The 18599-nt window shown below is 39.3% G+C and overlaps 1 protein-coding gene across 3 annotated transcripts in view; it reads left to right on the top strand.

Moving 5' to 3' along the window:
* Actn (alpha actinin) overlaps positions 1-18599 on the top strand; it is a 196195-nt gene that overhangs the window by 162101 nt on the left and 15495 nt on the right. For all 3 annotated transcript variants that reach the window (XM_071662192.1, XM_071662193.1, XM_071662194.1), the window contains 7 exons: positions 294-430; positions 3544-3724; positions 3833-4045; positions 10369-10605; positions 14772-14856; positions 18036-18139; positions 18462-18592. In XM_071662192.1, the coding sequence (XP_071518293.1) occupies positions 294-430; positions 3544-3724; positions 3833-4045; positions 10369-10605; positions 14772-14856; positions 18036-18139; positions 18462-18592 (1088 nt within the window). The remainder of the gene's footprint in view (positions 1-293; positions 431-3543; positions 3725-3832; positions 4046-10368; positions 10606-14771; positions 14857-18035; positions 18140-18461; positions 18593-18599) is intronic.

Here is an 18599-nt window from a genome sequence, read left to right as displayed (position 1 = left end):
CCTATTATCCTCTTGCCTAGAATTAGTGGACTGTGGAACTGGGCTCCAGCAGCTCATGTTCATATGACATTCACTTGATGTACCAAACAATTTGGTGGTACCATAGATAATCTTTGAGACTCAGAACTTGATTGTGTTGATTGGTAAAATCTTATTTATACATTATTCAAAATCATGATTGGAAAAATTGTGGTAGACAAAGAACTTATGTATATACTGTCCAATACTTTACTTGAAATTCTTTTTAGCTTAAGAATTATTTTTTGATTTCTTGAAATTCTATTTTTCCGCAGACTAAACTTCGTCTTTCCAACCGTCCTGCATACCTTCCCTCGGAAGGCAAAAGTGTCACCGATATTGCCAATGCATGGAAGAATCTTGAAGGCTGTGAGAAATCTTTTGAAGAATGGTTGCTGTCAGAAATGATGAGGTATTGCTTCTGATACTTTGTTATATATGCCATGAAATTTCTTTCAGATTGGTTTCCTAACACTTGATATATCAGTGCTTATTCTTGCTCTTGATGTCCCGTTGTCATTGTCTCAGTCCTTCACCTTCCTTTTCCATCAAACACTTGGCATCTTTTCCTTTTTGCTTTGTAGCTTTTTGGTACAGAATTTGCCCTGAAAAGGCATTACTACAGTAAGTCCAGCATTGTTTTTCAGGTCTCTATCAGCTAGAAATGGTGGATTTTAGAATTTATTTAAAGCATGTTTTTAAAGCTTGAATGTCATATGTACAGTATTGTAGGTTTATTCATCTTAATTGACAAATTTATGAAATTAAGTTTGAGAAATCATCCAAATTATGTCAATAACATTTTAGCATTTTTAGATTTTTTGTCTCCTACTAGTTAAGTTCCAGGTTATGTTAGTCTGAAGTTGCAATATACCTGTTCTCTTAGGGTAAAGTATGATTTTCATTAGGGTCATATATAGTACCCATGTTCATTCTTTTTCTTTTCTACTTCCTCCTCCTTGTCCTCCCTTTATTTGCTGAGTGCTATATGTTAGCATGGCCTCATAGTAGTATCCTTAGGTGGGTAGGTAATCATACTGCTCCCTTTCTCTATCATATGTGCACTTTTTCCATTTGCTGCTCCTCTGTACCATAACTCTGGATTTGCTCTTCATCCTTCTCGTGTATCCCACCGTACTTGAGGATACAATATGAATAAAGCAAGATTATTAGGTTTAGCAGTGCAGAGAGACAAGTTTATTGTAGTTTGAGCATGATTGGAGAGAACTTGGAGGAAGAGAGAAAACATGGAGGAAGTGAAATATTTTAAATACCTAGGAGTGAACAGGAAGCAATTGGAATCATGAAAGCAGAGGTAACTCTAAGGATTGGTGAGAGAGGAAAGCTTCAGGGAGCTTTGACGAATGGTGGAAGGCGACTAAAAGGGGAGGGAGCGGGGGGCTGGAAATCCTCCCCTTGTTTTTTTTTTAATTTACCAAAAGAAGGAACACAGAAGGGGGCCAGGTGAGGATATTCCCTGAAAGGCCCAGTCCTCTGTTCTTAACGCTACCTCGCTAACACGGGAAATGGCGAATAGTTTGAAAGAAAAAGAAAAAGAATGTACTCATTTTGTCTGGAGTAAATTTGTTGCTATACTTTTGAAAAAAATTTATTAGCAAAAATGAGATGATTCTGTTATTAGTCAGAGAGTAGCCAGTGGTTGTATTTTATTAGAGTAATGTTTAAAATAGGAACCCAAAAAGCTGTTGTGAGTTTATTGTTTCTCTCCTTTGTTTCTGTTCTTTCCATGGTGAGGAATGATTGCTCTTAAAGTTACCTGGAAGAAAAGTGTACAATAATTTTCTTAATGTGTTTAATACTATCTTGTCTTCACTTTAACCCAGAAAGTATATAAAGCAGACTACTTGATAATATTCTTGCAATATTAGACTGGTTAAAAAGAAAAAAAACACAGAAGACTTAGCAAGGCAATGCTTTATTCCAAGTTTTGTAATTATTTTTGAAACTTTGTGTCTCACGGTAACATCTCTTCCTGGTGGAGAAATGATAGATTAGCATTCAGAAGTAAGGAATAATGTTTATGGTCATGTCAACACTTTTTTGTTGGCTTGGCCTAGTGCAGAGTGAGGGGGAGGAGGAGGATGTTATGATATATCTCACATCTCCCTGTAAGATTGGAGAACATGGGTGATTTTTGTTTCTTATAACCCTCTTTTTGTACCATAATCTTATTACATACATGGGCAGAGCATTGGTAGTAAATAACATAAATATATTTAGAAATATTACATTCCTTATGATAAAAATCAATGTGAGGGACACTGACTTGCATGTATGGGGACGACATTGAAAGTTGTGATTGTTTCTTTATCTTGAGCCTAGCATCACTATCTACTCTTATTTCATATGCAGGAACAGCATTGATGGTAAATATCAATATCAAAATATTATTGACTAAAATGTGATTATGGTGATTTCCTGGCAATGTGGAGAGGATATTGAAAGCATTTTTTCTTGGAATATACACCTTTCTGTTACCAGAATCCCCCATCAATGTAGGATTACATAAAGAGAAAATTAGTTGCGGGTGTGACATAGTTTTTTCAACAAGCATGAGGGTAGTGGAGTTACCTGACGTTACCTGACGTGATCCTCTAAAATCACTTTGTATGTCACTTATTTCTTCACATTTCTCATGTTATTCTTCTCTGCATCCCTCACTCACTGATACATTAGTGTTCCCCGTATCATTTAAATTATCCAGCTTTCTTTTTTATTTTGAGGGGGGACACTATGAATTCATGATCTGCAAGTTGATGGTTGGGCTTTTATAATGGTAGTTGTAGGGGTACTGAGGAGAGCAAAATTTTTGCATGCCAACTTGGTGACAGAGGAGGCCTCAGTAGGTTACTTAGAAAAGTTTAGTGCTTGGGACCTAAACCTGCAGAAGGAGGAAAGGTGTGCACAGGGTAGAGTGAATTAGAGCAATGTGGTATAAATCGGATGATGTCCTTTCAATGGACTAAAGCAGAGAAAGTCACAGAGAGGTCTTTGAGAACTGGTTGTGGATAGAGGGCTGTGGTTTTGGTAAATTACACATGACAGCTAGAAAGTAGATGTGAGTAATGAGGCCTTGCTAACATGGGAAACAGTGAACAGGCATGAAAGAAGAAAAGAAAGGAAAGTTAATGTGGGCCATAGTTACATAAATGCACATTATTTGATGGAAGCATGCTGGCTGCTATTTAAGGGTTAGATACACAAACAACAATAATCCAGTGCTGTTTAAACTGTGATTTATCAAGAAATCTCAGTTAACAGTTATTAGTTTTCATCGGCTCTTGGCCACCTCCATGTGGCTAGTGGACCAAATGTATATCACAGATGCTATATAGAAATTTCATAAGAGTATTGGTAGATTTTGGAGGTTGGAAGTTGAAGGTGATGGTCACAATGTGGCATTCATAAAGGAGATGCAAAACTGTGTTGGAGGCATGAGTGATATACATGCACATTTTTTTTTGCTTCATTTATTTTGGGTATTACAATGCACCTCATACTCAGGTTGGAGCGTCTTGAACATCTGGCTAAGAAATTCAAGCACAAGGCTGAGATCCACGAGTCCTGGACTGCTGGCAAGGAGGAAATGTTGCAGAGTCAGGACTTCAGACACTGCAAGCTTAATGAACTTAAGGCTCTTAAAAAGAAGCACGAGGCCTTTGAGTCAGACTTAGCAGCCCACCAGGTGAACTACCTTGCCCTTATCTACAAACCAATCTGTATTTTTCACCTGTTTTATATAAAAAGTCATGCTGTGCACTTTTTTCACAATTTCTATTTTCTCTTTCCCAAGGATCGCGTTGAGCAAATTGCTGCCATTGCTCAAGAGCTGAATGCTCTTGACTACTATGACTCTGCGACCATCAATGCCCGTTGTCAGTCCATCTGCGATCAGTGGGATCGTCTTGGTACTCTCACTACATCTCGTAGGAATGCACTAGAAGAGACAGAGAAGCTCCTCGAGAAGATTGACCAACTCCATCTTGAGTTTGCAAAGAGAGCTGCGGTATGTACTAAGATAATATTTGTATTCTGCAAATATATTCACTGTTTCTCTTAGGTTATAGTTTGAGTAATGATAGTACAGTAATGGTGAAGATGAAAGTTTGTGGATAGGAAGTAGGTGATGAAGTTGAGTAAACTTAGAAAACAGTCTTGTGTGAAGAAATACCCGAAAATTTTAGATGAAGGTTGGAAAAGGGTGAAATTAAATGAAACTTGGGAGGTCTGCGAGGAATGGAAGGTATTCAGGGAAGCAATGTTTATATGTGCTAGAAAAGTGCGTGTCATATGGAATGTGGGATGTAGGCATATGAGAAAGGGTACTGAGTGGTGGGATGGAGAAGTTAGATTGCTAGTGAAAGAGAAAAGTGATGTGCACAAGCATTACCAGCAGAAAAGGAATTCAAATGATCAGAATGTTTTCTAGAGAAAGTAGCAGAAGGTCAAGAGGGTCAAAAGCTGAAAAAATAGGGAAATTGAGAATTTGGGTGAGCAAATATCAGCAAACCTAAGGAAGGATAAGATGTTTTATAAAGAGGTCAAAAGTATGAGGAGAAAAAGAGAACTAATGGGAACATTAGTAAATGAAGCAGATTGGGAAGTAGTAACTGGCAGAGATGAATTGAAGAAGAGATATAATGAGTATTTTGAAGGACTTTTAAATCTGTAGATATAGAGTGGCAGATATGGGCTGTTTTGGACTTTGAGGTTTGGGAACTGAGATTCATGTCAAGTGGTCTGCTAAACAGAGAAGCGTTACAAAGTGGCAAGAGTGGATGGTATTGCAGCTAAATTTCTTAAGAATAGGGATGACAGTGTTAATGATTGCTAAGTTAGTATTTTCAATTTATACATGGCTCATGCTGGGGTACTTGAGGATCGATGGAATACCTTTCTAGTTCCACTGTATAAATTCAAGTGGGACAAAAGTGAATGTTTGAATTACAAGGGTATAGGTCTGATGAATATGTTTGGTAAGTTTTATGGGAGACTGGCGATTGAAAGGATGGTGGCATGCACAGAGCATCAGACTTAGAAGGAACTATGTGGTGTCAGGAATGCTCTAGGATGTGTGAATTAGGTTTTTATGGTAAAGAATCTGTGTGAGGAGTAAAACGAGAAATGGGGATTTTCACATGGCATGTATGGATCAGAAGAAAGCATATAATAGGGTTGGTTGATAGATATACTGTGATGAGGGTGTTGCAGATATATGGTATGTGAGGAAAGCTGCTTAAAGTAGTGAAGAGTTTTCATCAAGAGAATTAGCCATGTGTCTGAATACGAAGAGAGGATGGTGAGTAGTTCCAGGTGAATGTGGGTCTGCAACAGGGGTGTGTGATGTCACCATGACATTTTAATTTGTTTGTGGATTAGATGATGAGGGGGCAAATGCAAGGGTCTTAGAGAGATGACCAGGGATACAGTCTGATTTGGGGGAAGTGGGTCTAGTAAGTGAGTCGGGTTTTGTTAGCCAGTGAGAAGGTACTGGCAGTGGGTTCAAGTGAGAACCTGCAGAAGCTGGCATCTGAGTACAGGAGAGTGTGTGAAAGGAAGGTTGAGAGTAAATGTGAACAAAAGCAAGGTCATTAGGTTTAGCAATGAAAAGTGACAAGTTTTTTTGGAGTGTAAATCTAAATAGAGAGAACTTGGTGGAAATAGTCTTTTAGATACTTGGAAATGCATATGACAATGATTGGAACCATGGGAGGTTAAGTAAGCCATAGGGTGGTTGAGGGGGCAAAAGTCTTGAGTGCATTGAGAAATGTATGCAAAAAGAGGTCACTGTGTTTAAGGTGTTGTATGGATGCAAGGCATGGGCACCTAGAGAAAAAGTAAAGAAGAGGGTGAATGTGTTGGAAATGAAACGTTTGAGGACAATATGTGATTTAAGATGGGGTGATGTAAGGTGGGTTGATCAAATAAGAAATGGTGGGGTGAGAGAGAGGGGTGTGGTAGTAAGAGGAGGTTGTATGAAAAAGCTGAGACAGTGTTCTGAAATGGTTTGGGCATATGGAGAGGATGAGTGAGGAAAGGATACCCAAGAGAGTATACATATCAGAAGTGGAAAGAGCAAGGAAAAGGGAGAAGCCAAGGAGATGGGCCTGAACAAGCAGGAGGGTATGAGGCTTGCAAGGTTTAGAACACATTGGAGTGATGTGGTATACAGGGAACAACATGCTGTCAGTGGGCTGAACCAAGTCAAATGAAGCAACCGGGGGAAACCTTGGAAAAGTTTGTGGAGCCTCATTATGGATAGGGAGCTCTGCTTTTGGTGCATTACACTAGACAGCTAGAGAGTGGATATGAGCAAATGATGCCATTTCTACAAATGTCTCTGATACAGACATGTATGAATTTTTTTTTTCATACTATTCGCCATTTCCCGCGATAGCGAGGTAGCGTGAAGAACAGAGGACTGGGCCTTTGAGGGAATATCCTCACCTGGCCCCCTTCTCTGTTCCTTCTTTTGGAAAATTAAAAAAAACGAGAGGGGAGGATTTCCAGCCCCCTGCTCCCTTCCCTTTTAGTTGCCTTCTACGACACGCAGGGAATACGTGGGAAGTATTCTTTCTCCACTATCCCCAGGGATATGTATGAATTATAATAATAAAAATAATATTGATTGTAATAGTGAAAATAATGGTAATAATAATAATAATAATAATAATAATAATGATAATAATAATAATGATAATAATAATAATAATAATAAGTTTTTATCGAGGATGTAAGGCATGTGTACGTGTAGGAAGAGAGGAAAGTGATTGGTTCTCAGTGAATGTAGGTTTGCGGCAGGGGTGTGTGATGTCTCCATGGTTGTTTAATTTGTTTATGAATGGGGTTGTTAGGGAGGTAAATGCAAGAGTCTTGGAAAGAGGGGCAAGTATGAAGTCTGTTGGGGATGAGAGAGCTTGGGAAGTGAGTCAGTTGTTGTTCGCTGATGATACAGCGCTGGTGGCGGATTCATGTGAGAAACTGCAGAAGCTGGTGACGGAGTTTGGTAAAGTGTGTGGAAGAAGAAAGTTAAGAGTAAATGTGAATAAGAGCAAGGTTATTAGGTACAGTAGGGTTGAGGGTCAAGTCAATTGGGAGGTGAGTTTGAATGGTGAAAAACTGGAGGAAGTGAAGTGTTTTAGATATCTGGGAGTGGATCTGTCAGCGGATGGAACCATGGAAGCGGAAGTGGATCATAGGGTGGGGGAGGGGGCGAAAATTTTGGGAGCCTTGAAAAATGTGTGGAAGTCGAGAACATTATCCCGGAAAGCAAAAATGGGTATGTTTGAAGGAATAGTAGTTCCTACAATGTTGTATGGTTGCGAGGCGTGGGCTATGGATAGAGTTGTGCGCAGGAGGATGGATGTGCTGGAAATGAGATGTTTGAGGACAATGTGTGGTGTGAGGTGGTTTGATCGAGTAAGTAACGTAAGGGTAAGAGAGATGTGTGGAAATAAAAAGAGCGTGGTTGAGAGAGCAGAAGAGGGTGTTTTAAAATGGTTTGGGCACATGGAGAGAATGAGTGAGGAAAGATTGACCAAGAGGATATATGTGTCGGAGGTGGAGGGAACGAGGAGAAGAGGGAGACCAAATTGGAGGTGGAAAGATGGAGTGAAAAAGATTTTGTGTGATCGGGGCCTGAACATGCAGGAGGGTGAAAGGAGGGCAAGGAATAGAGTGAATTGGAGCGATGTGGTATACAGGGGTTGACGTGCTGTCAGTGGATTGAATCAAGGCATGTGAAGCGTCCGGGGTAAACCATGGAAAGCTGTGTAGGTATGTATATTTGTGTGTGTGGACGTGTGTATGTACATGTGTATGGGGGGGGTTGGGCCATTTCTTTCGTCTGTTTCCTTGCGCTACCTCACAAACGCGGGAGACAGCGACAAAGTATAAAAAAAAAAAAAAAAAAAATAATTATGATAATAATAATAATAAAATAATAATAATTTATATTCATTTATTATACTTAATCGCCATCTCCTGCATTAGAGAGACGGCACAAGGAAACACATAAAAGAATGGCTCAACCCACCCACACACACATGTATATACATAAATGCCCACGCATTCACATATAAATACTTATTCATTTCAGCGTATACATACACAGACATATGCATATATACATGTACATATTCATACTTTCTGCCTTCATCCATTCCCATCGCCACCCCACCACACATGAAATGGCACGCCCATCCCCCCCCGCGCACGCGCGAGGTAGCACTAGGAAAAGACAACAATAGCCACATTCGTTCACACTCGGTCTCTAGCTGTCATGTGTAATGCACTGAAACCACAGCACCCTTTCCACGTCCAGGCCTCACAAAACTTTCCATGGTTTACCCCAGCTGCTTCACATGCCCTGGTTTCAATCCATTGACAGCACGTCAACCCCGGTATACCACATCATTACAATTCACTCTATTCCTTGCATGCCTTCCACCCCCCTGTATACACTGGCCCTGATCGCTCAAAATCTTTTTCACTCCTACCTCCAATTTGGTCTCCCACTTCTCCTTGTTCCCTCCACCTCTAACACATATATCCTCTTTGTCAATCTTTTCTCACTCATTCTCTCCATGTGACCGAATCATTTCAATACACCCTCTTCTGCTTTCTCAACAACACTCTTTTTATTACCACACATCTATCTTACCCTTTCATTGCTTACTCAATCAAACCACCTCACACCACGTATTGTCCTCAAACATCTCATTTCCAACACATCCATCCTCCTCAACACAACCCTATCTATAGCCCACACCTTGCAACCATATGACATGTTGGAACCACTGTTCCTTCAAACATACCTACTTTTGCTCTCTGAAGTAATGTTCTCGCCTTCAACACTTTGTTCAACACTCCTAGAACCTTTGCTCCCTCCCCCACCCTGTGACTCGCTTCCACTTCCATGGTTCCATCCGTTATTAAATCCACTCCCAGATATATAAAACACTTTACTTCCTCCAGTTTTTCTCCATTCAAATTTACCTCCCACTTGACTTGTCCTTCAATTATACTGAACCTAATAACCTTGCTGTCATTCACATTTACTCTCAGCTTTCTTCTTTTACACACTTTACCAAACTCAGTCACCAACTTCTGCAGTTTCTTGACCAAATTAGCCACCAGCGCTGTATCTTCAGCGAACAACAACCAACTCACTTTCCAAGCCCTCTCATCCACAACAGACTGCATACTTGCCTCTCTCTCCAAAACTCTTGCATTCACTTCCCCAACAACCCCATCCATAAACAAATTAAACATCCATGGAGACATCATGTACCCCTGCTGCAAACCAACATTCACTGGGAACTAATCACTTTCCTCTCTTCCTACTCTTACACATGCCTTACATCCTCGATAAAAACTTTTCACTGCTTCTAGCAACTTACCTTCCACACCATATACTCTTAACACCTTCCACAGAGCATCTATCAGCTCTATCATACGCCTTCTCCAGGTCCATAAATGCTACATACAAATCCATCTGTTTTTCTAAGTATTTCTCACATAGATTCTTCAAAGCAAACACCTGATCCACACATCCTCTACCACTTCTGAAACCACACAGCTCTTCCCCAATCTGATGCTACGTACATGCCTTCACCCTCTCAATCAATACCCTCCCATATAACTTCCCAGGAATACTCAACAAACTTATACTTCTGTAATATGAACACTCACCTTTATCCCCTTTGTCTTTGTATGATGGCACTATGCATGCATTTTGCCCATCCTCAGGCACTTCACCATGAACCATACATACACTGAATATCCTCACCAACCAGTCAACACCACAGTCACCCCCTTTTTAATAAATTCCAATGCAATACCATCCAAATCTGCCACCTTGCTGGCTTTCATCTTCTGCAAAGCTTTCACTATCTCTTCTCTATTTACCAAACCATTCTCCCTGACCCTCTCCCTTCGCACACCACCTTGACCAAAACACCCTATATCTGTCACTCTATCATCAAACACATTCAGCAAACCTTCAAAATACTCACTCCTCATTTCACCACTTTTTGTTACATACACATGTATATACATAAAAGCCCACACATGCACATATACATACTTATACATTTCATCGTATACATACATATACTTACATAGTTTTATACATATATACACATGTACATGTGTATATGAGTGGATGGGCCATTCTTCATCTGTTTCCTGGCACTGCCTCACTGATGCAGGAAATGGTGACCAAGTATAATGATAATAATAACAAGTAATGTATACACATCAGTGTAGCAGAATTCAGATTGTGCTAAATATTTGCTGTGTGATACATCTTTTGCCTCATTATTGCAGCCTTTCAACAACTGGCTGGATGGGGCATGTGAAGACCTTGTGGACATGTTCATTGTTCATACCATTGAGGAGATCCAGGGATTGATCGACGCTCACAACCAGTTCAAGGCGACTCTGGGTGAGGCAGACAAGGAATATCAAGCAATAATTTCTCTGGTGACAGAAGTGCAACACATGGCCCAGCAGTACCAAATCCCAGGTGGCCTTGACAACCCATACACAACTCTCACAGCCCAGGTGAGTATCAAAAATTTTCTTTTATTGTAAACTTGTTGAATATGAGAAAATGTGAAAGAGCAAACCACTGTGAGTGGATCAAACTAGGTTGAAGATTCATGTGAAACAGAGAAGGAAGTTTACATGTCTTGACTCTTTGCATGATGTTTTGTGATAAATGGTAATAACCATTTAGGTTCTCAAGGCTATGCATGAGATTGTTCTTTTGAGGGTTACCCCTCACAACTTGAACAGCATTCACTAACTACCAAGTAGAGTTGCACTAAGAATTTGGAAACTGTGTGATGAAGATTATAATTTTGAAAGTAGCTGTCATTCATGTTGATTTAGGACTATTTGCAGCTTTGTTTTTCATTCATTCTTAAATGTGATTGACATGGCACGAGCAAAACGTGCCTCAGTCAAGGTGATCTTGGAGTGAAACGAACAACAGAGAGAAAAAGAATTTAGAAATTAATCGGGGCTCTGCAGTTGTTTGTAGACCTGACTTCTCATGGTAGAATGGTTATAGAGAGAAGAACAGATGAAAGTAGTACCTATGTATGAGTTAAATGAATATAGAAATTAAGAGAGAGTAAGTTAGAGGTTGCAATAGGGTTCCCATATGTTTTAAATTTCCTCTGTTGCAGGCATTATAATGCTTGAGAATGTTAAGTTCTTGCATTTTTGGTGTTAAGTTTATATGTACGTTTTAGAATGCGAAGTATATAATTAAGGGGAATTATGTTTATACATTCCTTGTATTATTTTCCCACATGCACTCCTAGGATAGTGAAGGAATTTTAGGAGCAATGGAGGTAAAGTACTTCAGTTCAGTTTTTCTTAGCTTGTATGATAAAATAGAACTATTCCTAGTTTGCAGAACTCATTAATTATCAGGCCAGTCTTAAGCGTGCAAACAAATTTGTAACTTTTTATTATTGTTATGATTAGGTGCACAAGAAGCTATCAAAAACTTTTCATATGAATTTAGAGTTAAGCATTCAAAGTCTATATAAACAACATTATTTATTGGATTAGCCAATCCTAGGTACAGGCTGCCGATGTATGGCTGTGAGCTCCACAGCATGTGACCACTCACCCTGGTCATGAGCAGGTTACTGTTGCCTTTTAGCAGCTCCACTGACTCGTGCATTGTTTTGGTTGCCCTGTACGGCCAGCTGAGAGAGCTAACATTACACATGATGAGTTCAACTTGTGACTGGAAATTACATAAATAGATTGACACCAATAGCACTCGTCTACATATGCATATTGTAATTACCGTTTAATATTTTCTAATATTTATGCAGAAACTGGATGTTGCAGAAATGTAAAACAAAGTGTTGGGTATTTTTGAAGTAAGAATGAAGAGTAAGCCCTCTTAAAGATAGTGTGAAACAGATCAATCATATTACATGGTTGAGACTCTTCAGAGAGTACTTATTTGAATGATATTCTTAGCTGTGAAGTGAACTGAAAATTGTGCAGTGGTTGGGAAAAAATGCTCTCAGAAATATAACTCCCTTCTAGAGAAATTGAAGATATTGATTATTGATTTTTTTTTTTTTTTTTTTTTTTTTGCCGCTGTCTCCCGCGTTTGCGAGGTAGCACAAGGAAACAGACGAAAGAAATGGCCCAACCCACCCCCATACACATGTATATACATACGTCCCCACACGCAAATACACATACCTACACAGCTTTCCATGGTTTACCCCAGACGCTTCACATGCCTTGATTCAATCCACTGACAGCACGTCAACCCCGGTATACCACATTGCTCCAATTCACTCTATTCCTTGCCCTCCTTTCACCCTCCTGCATGTTCAGGCCCCGATCACACAAAATCTTTTTCACTCCATCTTTCCACCTCCAATTTGGTCTCCCTCTTCTCCTCGTTCCCTCCACCTCCGACACATATATTCTCTTGGTCAATCTTTCCTCACTCATTCTCTCCATGTGCCCGAACCATTTCAAAACACCCTCTTCTGCTCTCTCAACCACGCTCTTTTTATTTCCACACATCTCTCTTACCCTTACGTTACTTACTCGATCAAACCACCTCACACCACACATTGTCCTCAAACATCTCATTTCCAGCACATCTATCCTCCTGCGCACAACTCTATCCATAGCCCACGCCTTGCAACCATACAACATTGTTGGAACCACTATTCCTTCAAACATACCCATTTTTGCTTTCCGAGATAATGTTCTCGACTTCCACACATTCTTCAAGGCTCCCAGAATTTTCGCCCCCTCCCCCACCCTATGATCCACTTCCTCTTCCATGGTTCCATCCGCTGCCAGATCCACTCCCAGATATCTAAAACACTTCACTTCCTCCAGTTTTTCTCCATTCAAACTCACCTCCCAATTGACTTGACCCTCAACCCTACTGTACCTAATAACCTTGCTCTTATTCACATTTACTCTTAACTTTCTTCTTTCACACACTTTACCAAACTCAGTCACCAGCTTCTGCAGTTTCTCACATGAATCAGCCACCAGTGCTGTATCATCAGCGAACAACAAATGACTCACTTCCCAAGCTCTCTCATCCCCAACAGACTTCATACTTGCCCCTCTTTCCAAAACTCTTGCATTCACCTCCCTAACCACCTCATCCATAAACAAATTAAACAACCATGGAGACATCACACACCCCTGCCGTAAACCTACATTCACTGAGAACCAATCACTTTCCTCTCTTCCTACACGTACACATTATTGACAGTAAAAAAAATATTCACTCATATTCAGGAAGACTTCTAGTCCTGTAAAAGAACTGAGGAAAAATATTAAATATGATAATCGTGTGATCTTTCAGTATCTAAAGATATCTACATGAAAGATCCTCTATTATTTATAACTTTGTGATTATACTTGTATTTCTAACTTTCATTCATTCAGAGTGAGTAAGATACTCTTGGTGTGCAAGCATAATGAGCTTATTTGAAGGATAAAAAGAGAAAAGGAAAATTTTACTGAAATGTTTAGAGTATGTTTTCATTATGTGAGTTCTGCAAAAGAATCTTTCTGAAATATTAACATCTGGAGATGGTGATGTAAGAGAGCTCTCAGGTATAATCCACACAGTCTTGCCTGAATGAGTCTGACAATCTGTAATCATTTGACCACTGAAGATGACCGTTCCTCTAATAATATCTTATTATGCATTTTTGACTTTATCACTGTGGCAGCCAAAAAAACTGCACCTTCGACTTTATTTGCTTCCCGCCCTGCAAATAATTTGATACTCCAAGCCTCACAGTAATGAGGTCATGCACGGACTACGTTTGTAACATATGTCACAAAATCAGGGACTGCAGTTTGTCTTCTGATTAAGTGCCAGGGAAGTAGTGGTTCTTGGTAAATTGAAGCATAAGATTACCCCAATGGCATGAACTCTTCAGACTTGTATTGTGGGTGATTCCATTTACAGTCACATAAGTTGGATCTGATTCCATACACTTGTACCTTTTCCAGGAATTCATTTTTCTGAATTAGGATCACAAGCCCTATGGGATGGCACAGGGCAGGAACATTCACTTTTATGGGATAAACTTGCCACCATGTTACTGTAGTGTCAAATGCTAACAGAGCAATTTAAAATTGTCCCTGTGCTTCATAGTAGTAGCATTCTTTATAATTGCTCTTCTCATTCCATCGTGGTCTTAAGTAACATTCTCTTCATCAGAATTAGCCTTATATGTGAGATATGAAGAGGAAAGAATAACCCAAATCTTTGAACTAGAGGAATGCAAATGGCCGAAACAAAATGCAGCATTATCCCAGCAGGGTGGCTTTTAGGTAGTAGTAACTTTGTAAGTGAACAAGAGCCTGTCTTTAGCCATCCTTTTTCACATGAATTTCAGTTGACTTAGTTCTGAAACTAGACATCTGGTGATAAGTTTAGTTTTATAGTAACAGTTTTGATTTCTTAATGACAGACTGGCAAAATCATTTATTGATGATGATCTCAATACATTTCACTTTTTTTTCAGATCAGGTATAGTGATCTTTTAGTTTGAGTGTAAAGTGACTTTACAACAAGCACTTTCCTTTTTTTTATCATTAGGAATTATAGTTTCTGTTAACTTGGTTAACTGATTGTTTTCTTACGTGAATGCTTTACATAATACTGTACTGAGGATTATATGAAAGGGTTTTTGTAATTTCAGGTTATCACCAGCAAGTGGGGAGAAGTCAAGAAGTTGGTGCCCCAGCGTGATGCAACTCTCCAGGCAGAACTCCAGAAGCAGCAGAGTATCCTTTTCACTAAATATCTTGTTATTATAACCATCCCATCTTAACAGTTTAAGCCTTATACTTTAGAATTTTAAAGAACTCAGTGCTCATACCAGTCAACCATGGAGGCACATTTCTGTAACGTGGCTTTCCCATGGTTAGCAGAGACTTTATCAGATGGAGATTACAACTACCTAAGAAGGTGACTATTAGTTTAAATGATTGGCAGTTGGTGCTCACCAGTCATAAGCAGACCTAGTCTGTCACTCCTTACCATCCATCATGGCAGTAATGCACCCTGTTACTGATCAGAAACTTGTTTTGCTATGATGCTATGTCATGTTGGATTTAATTCTGCAAAACAAGAAAAAAAAAAGAAGGATTAAACATCCATAAAGCATTTCAGAAGTCCCATCAAAAAACTTGCAATATGCATAGGTTTCTTGTTTTCTTTGAGCTGTGAGTTCAGTGAATGGAAAGAATGTATGCTGATCAGCATTCTGCCAAACCTGTACCTTGGGCCACTGTCTTTGGACGTTCTCTTGACTGTGACATTTACCGCAGTTTGGTGAATTTATTTTTTATGTTTTTGCCTACTTCACTGTGCACAAGAGACCCATACTGTCTGGAAAGTGGCACGAAAGTGTTAGTATTGATAATGTAGGCAAGCATAAAGAAAAAGAAACAGTTTAGTTGTGAAAATTGGTTATAAGGTAAGATAAAGCTAGTATTTATATGTAATAATGGTTTTTGCATTATGTTTGGTTTATTTCTTGTATTTCTGCAAGAGCTCCATATGGTCTGGAAAATGGCATTCCTGTGTTAGTGTTAGCAATGTGGGCAAGCTTTTAAAGAGATTTTAGATTGAAAATTGCAGTTTATAAGGCTTACAAACATTGGTCTCTTCTCTTCCCCAAGCAGCGTGCTTATCCAGTGAAAAAAATTATTCTTTACCATACTGAGCCATTCTTCAAGTCAGACCACCCAGTTTAGGCACAATCTTGATTGCCATATGTACCCCAGTATGATGGGTTTATTTCATGTATTTTTGCCTACTTTTGTTTGTACAAGAGACCCACAGTGATTTGAAAATGGCTTGCAGGTGTTAATGTGGGTATTGTCGGCATGATTAAGGAAAAACAAAACAGCTTGGTTGTGGAAATTTGTGCTACAAGGCAAAGTGAAGATTGTACTCGTTTTATCGTGTTCTCAGTTGCATATTGGGTTTATTTCGGGTATTTCATCCTAGTTTTTAGGTAAGAGTTTCACATTATCTGGAAAATAGCATTTAGGTGTTAATGTTAGTAATGTGGGTGAGTGTCTATGGAAAAACAACCATTTCAATGTGAAAAATGGAGGTTATAGAACATACACACAGTAGTTTAATTATGCAGTGCACTCAGCCAATTAAACAATGATACATTACAGCACTGAACCAGTCAGCAGCTCTGGCTGCATGTGTTGAGTGCTTTCCTCATGGCCATGCCTATTCCAAAGTGGTGGCTGCATTATTTATTTTTCCTTACTTCTGTGTGAACAAGTCACGCATAATGTGCAAGTAAAGACCTGCAGGTAATAGTGATGATGCTGTTGCTCAACAGTTAAGGAAGAACTTCAGTCTGGATATGAAAATGTGGGTGATGACATGTAATGAGGCTGGTTAGCATCAAGTTAGTGTTGGCCAGAGCTTGGGTATGGCTGTCTGCAATTAAACCTATTATGGAGAAAAAGGACAAGATCAAGGTTTTTGTGCACTTCATCTCTTTGTCACTTTCAGTGACCCATAAATCTTTTTTTCTTCATTCTTTATAGTGCCATAAAGCACAATAGGAAATGGCACACAGCTAAGGAAACTGAGCTTGGATTGAGACCCTCAGACTCAGTGTGAAGATTTTGAAGCTTTTGTATATTATGTTGAGATGGGAGTGGGTTTGGTGCACAAGCCTACCTTGCCTTTTTTACTTAATTTTTTCACAATCTGATATGAAAACCAAGAAATATGAGTGCCAGATATGGAAAACACTTTTGTTGTCTTTGATGTTGGTACTAAAGGTTGCACCTCTTTCATCCGGCAACCTTAGGACCCGGCCATTGCCAGGCCACAGAAAGTGCCAGAAAAGAGAAATTGACCCCTTTAAAGGCCCTCGGGTGAACACTCTTACCAGTTACCATCTGCTTGATTTTATGTGTTCCTACAGCATTGCTGCAGCCAAGAATTGCTATCCTATCTGTGGAATCTTTACCCCCAGTATCTCCCCCAGTAATCCTTACTCCTCAGTATCTCGAGCAAGGGTTTTTTATGGCATACAATGCCAATACAGGGCAGATTCGTCAGCATCATATACTTGTTCTGGGGCTATAAGAAATTAATAGGACTGTTAGTTAGCTCTGCTGCAGTGTAAACAGATTTTGGTACTTTATTGCTGCTAACAGCACTGCCCTGGTGGCAGATCAACAGATTAACGGTGGCAGATTCAAAATGTGCCAGACTACAGAGTCGGATTAGAGAGGTACAACCTGTATCACAAAAAAGTTCAAGGCAGTAATTTCATATTTAGATAGAGAAGTTGCCCTTTTAGAGAATGACCTTAAAATTTTGTGATGCAACCAGAGGTTTGAGATAGGTGTTGCTGAGTAGATACAAGTGACCTCTTAGTTAATTCTTTCACTGTTGGTACACGCAGTCTTCGTGAGGAGTTACATTGTAGCTGCAGATGATTTCATTGAGAAGTGTTACACCATAGGTGCAGAAGGTCTTAAAGCCAGGTAATTACTATTTGTGTGTTATGGGGAGAGAGTTTTACACTAACATGACCTCATGCTGGTGTATGTTTTATATTGCAGCCTCTTAGTGGTGTCACATTTTAGTTACAACAGATAGTTTAATAGTAAATAGTTACACAAAAATTGCAGGTTGCCCCAAAGTGAGTTATTATACTGTAAGTACAAATGGTCTGATTGTGAATGATTGTACTGTGGGCACAAATGAACTCTTACTGAAGAGTTGTATTGTAGCTGCAGATGCTCTCACAATGAATTAGATGTTGGAGGCATAGATGGCTTCATCATGAAACATAACATTGTAGGTATAGGTGGGTCATATTGAAACATTACACTTAAGATACAAGTAACCTTCAGTACTCCTGCCACAAACTAGTGTTGGTAGATATTGTGTTTTCCTTAACCTAGCCTTTCAGACAATGAAAGTTTGCGACGCCAGTTTGCTGAGAAGGCTAATGGTGTGGGTCCTTGGATTGAAAAGCAAATGGATGCTGTCGCTGCTATTGGCATGGGCATGCACGTAAGTGGCCAAGAGTGAATTTCTGTGAACTGTTTATATTACCAAAGTTATCTAATATATTGTATTAATTTTGAATATTTAATTTGATGACCATTCATATTTTGGGCCAGAATTATATAATTTCAAGAGAAATTATGTAAAAGTTACATCAATGATCAGTAGATACATAAAGTATTTTTGGTGAACAAGCATTTATGTGAAAGTTCAGAAGAGGAATGAAAAAATTAAATACCGTATCATGAGTTACTATTGGTTATTTTGAAAGGAAATTTCATGGTTTGCAAAATCTTCAAAGGATTAAAGGCCTTGTTTTCCTTCTTAGGGTTCTGTCCTTGAGGATCAACTTAATCGTCTTAAGGATTATGAATCTGCAGTCATTGGCAACAAGGCCATCATGGATGAGATGGAAAAGATCCACCAAGCTGTACAGGAGTCCATGATCTTCGAAAACAGGTATATA

This window comes from Panulirus ornatus, chromosome 5 (genome assembly GCF_036320965.1).
Source record: "Panulirus ornatus isolate Po-2019 chromosome 5, ASM3632096v1, whole genome shotgun sequence".
Taxonomy (NCBI): Eukaryota; Metazoa; Arthropoda; class Malacostraca; order Decapoda; family Palinuridae; genus Panulirus; species Panulirus ornatus.
This window is presented reverse-complemented; position numbering and strand designations above follow the sequence as displayed.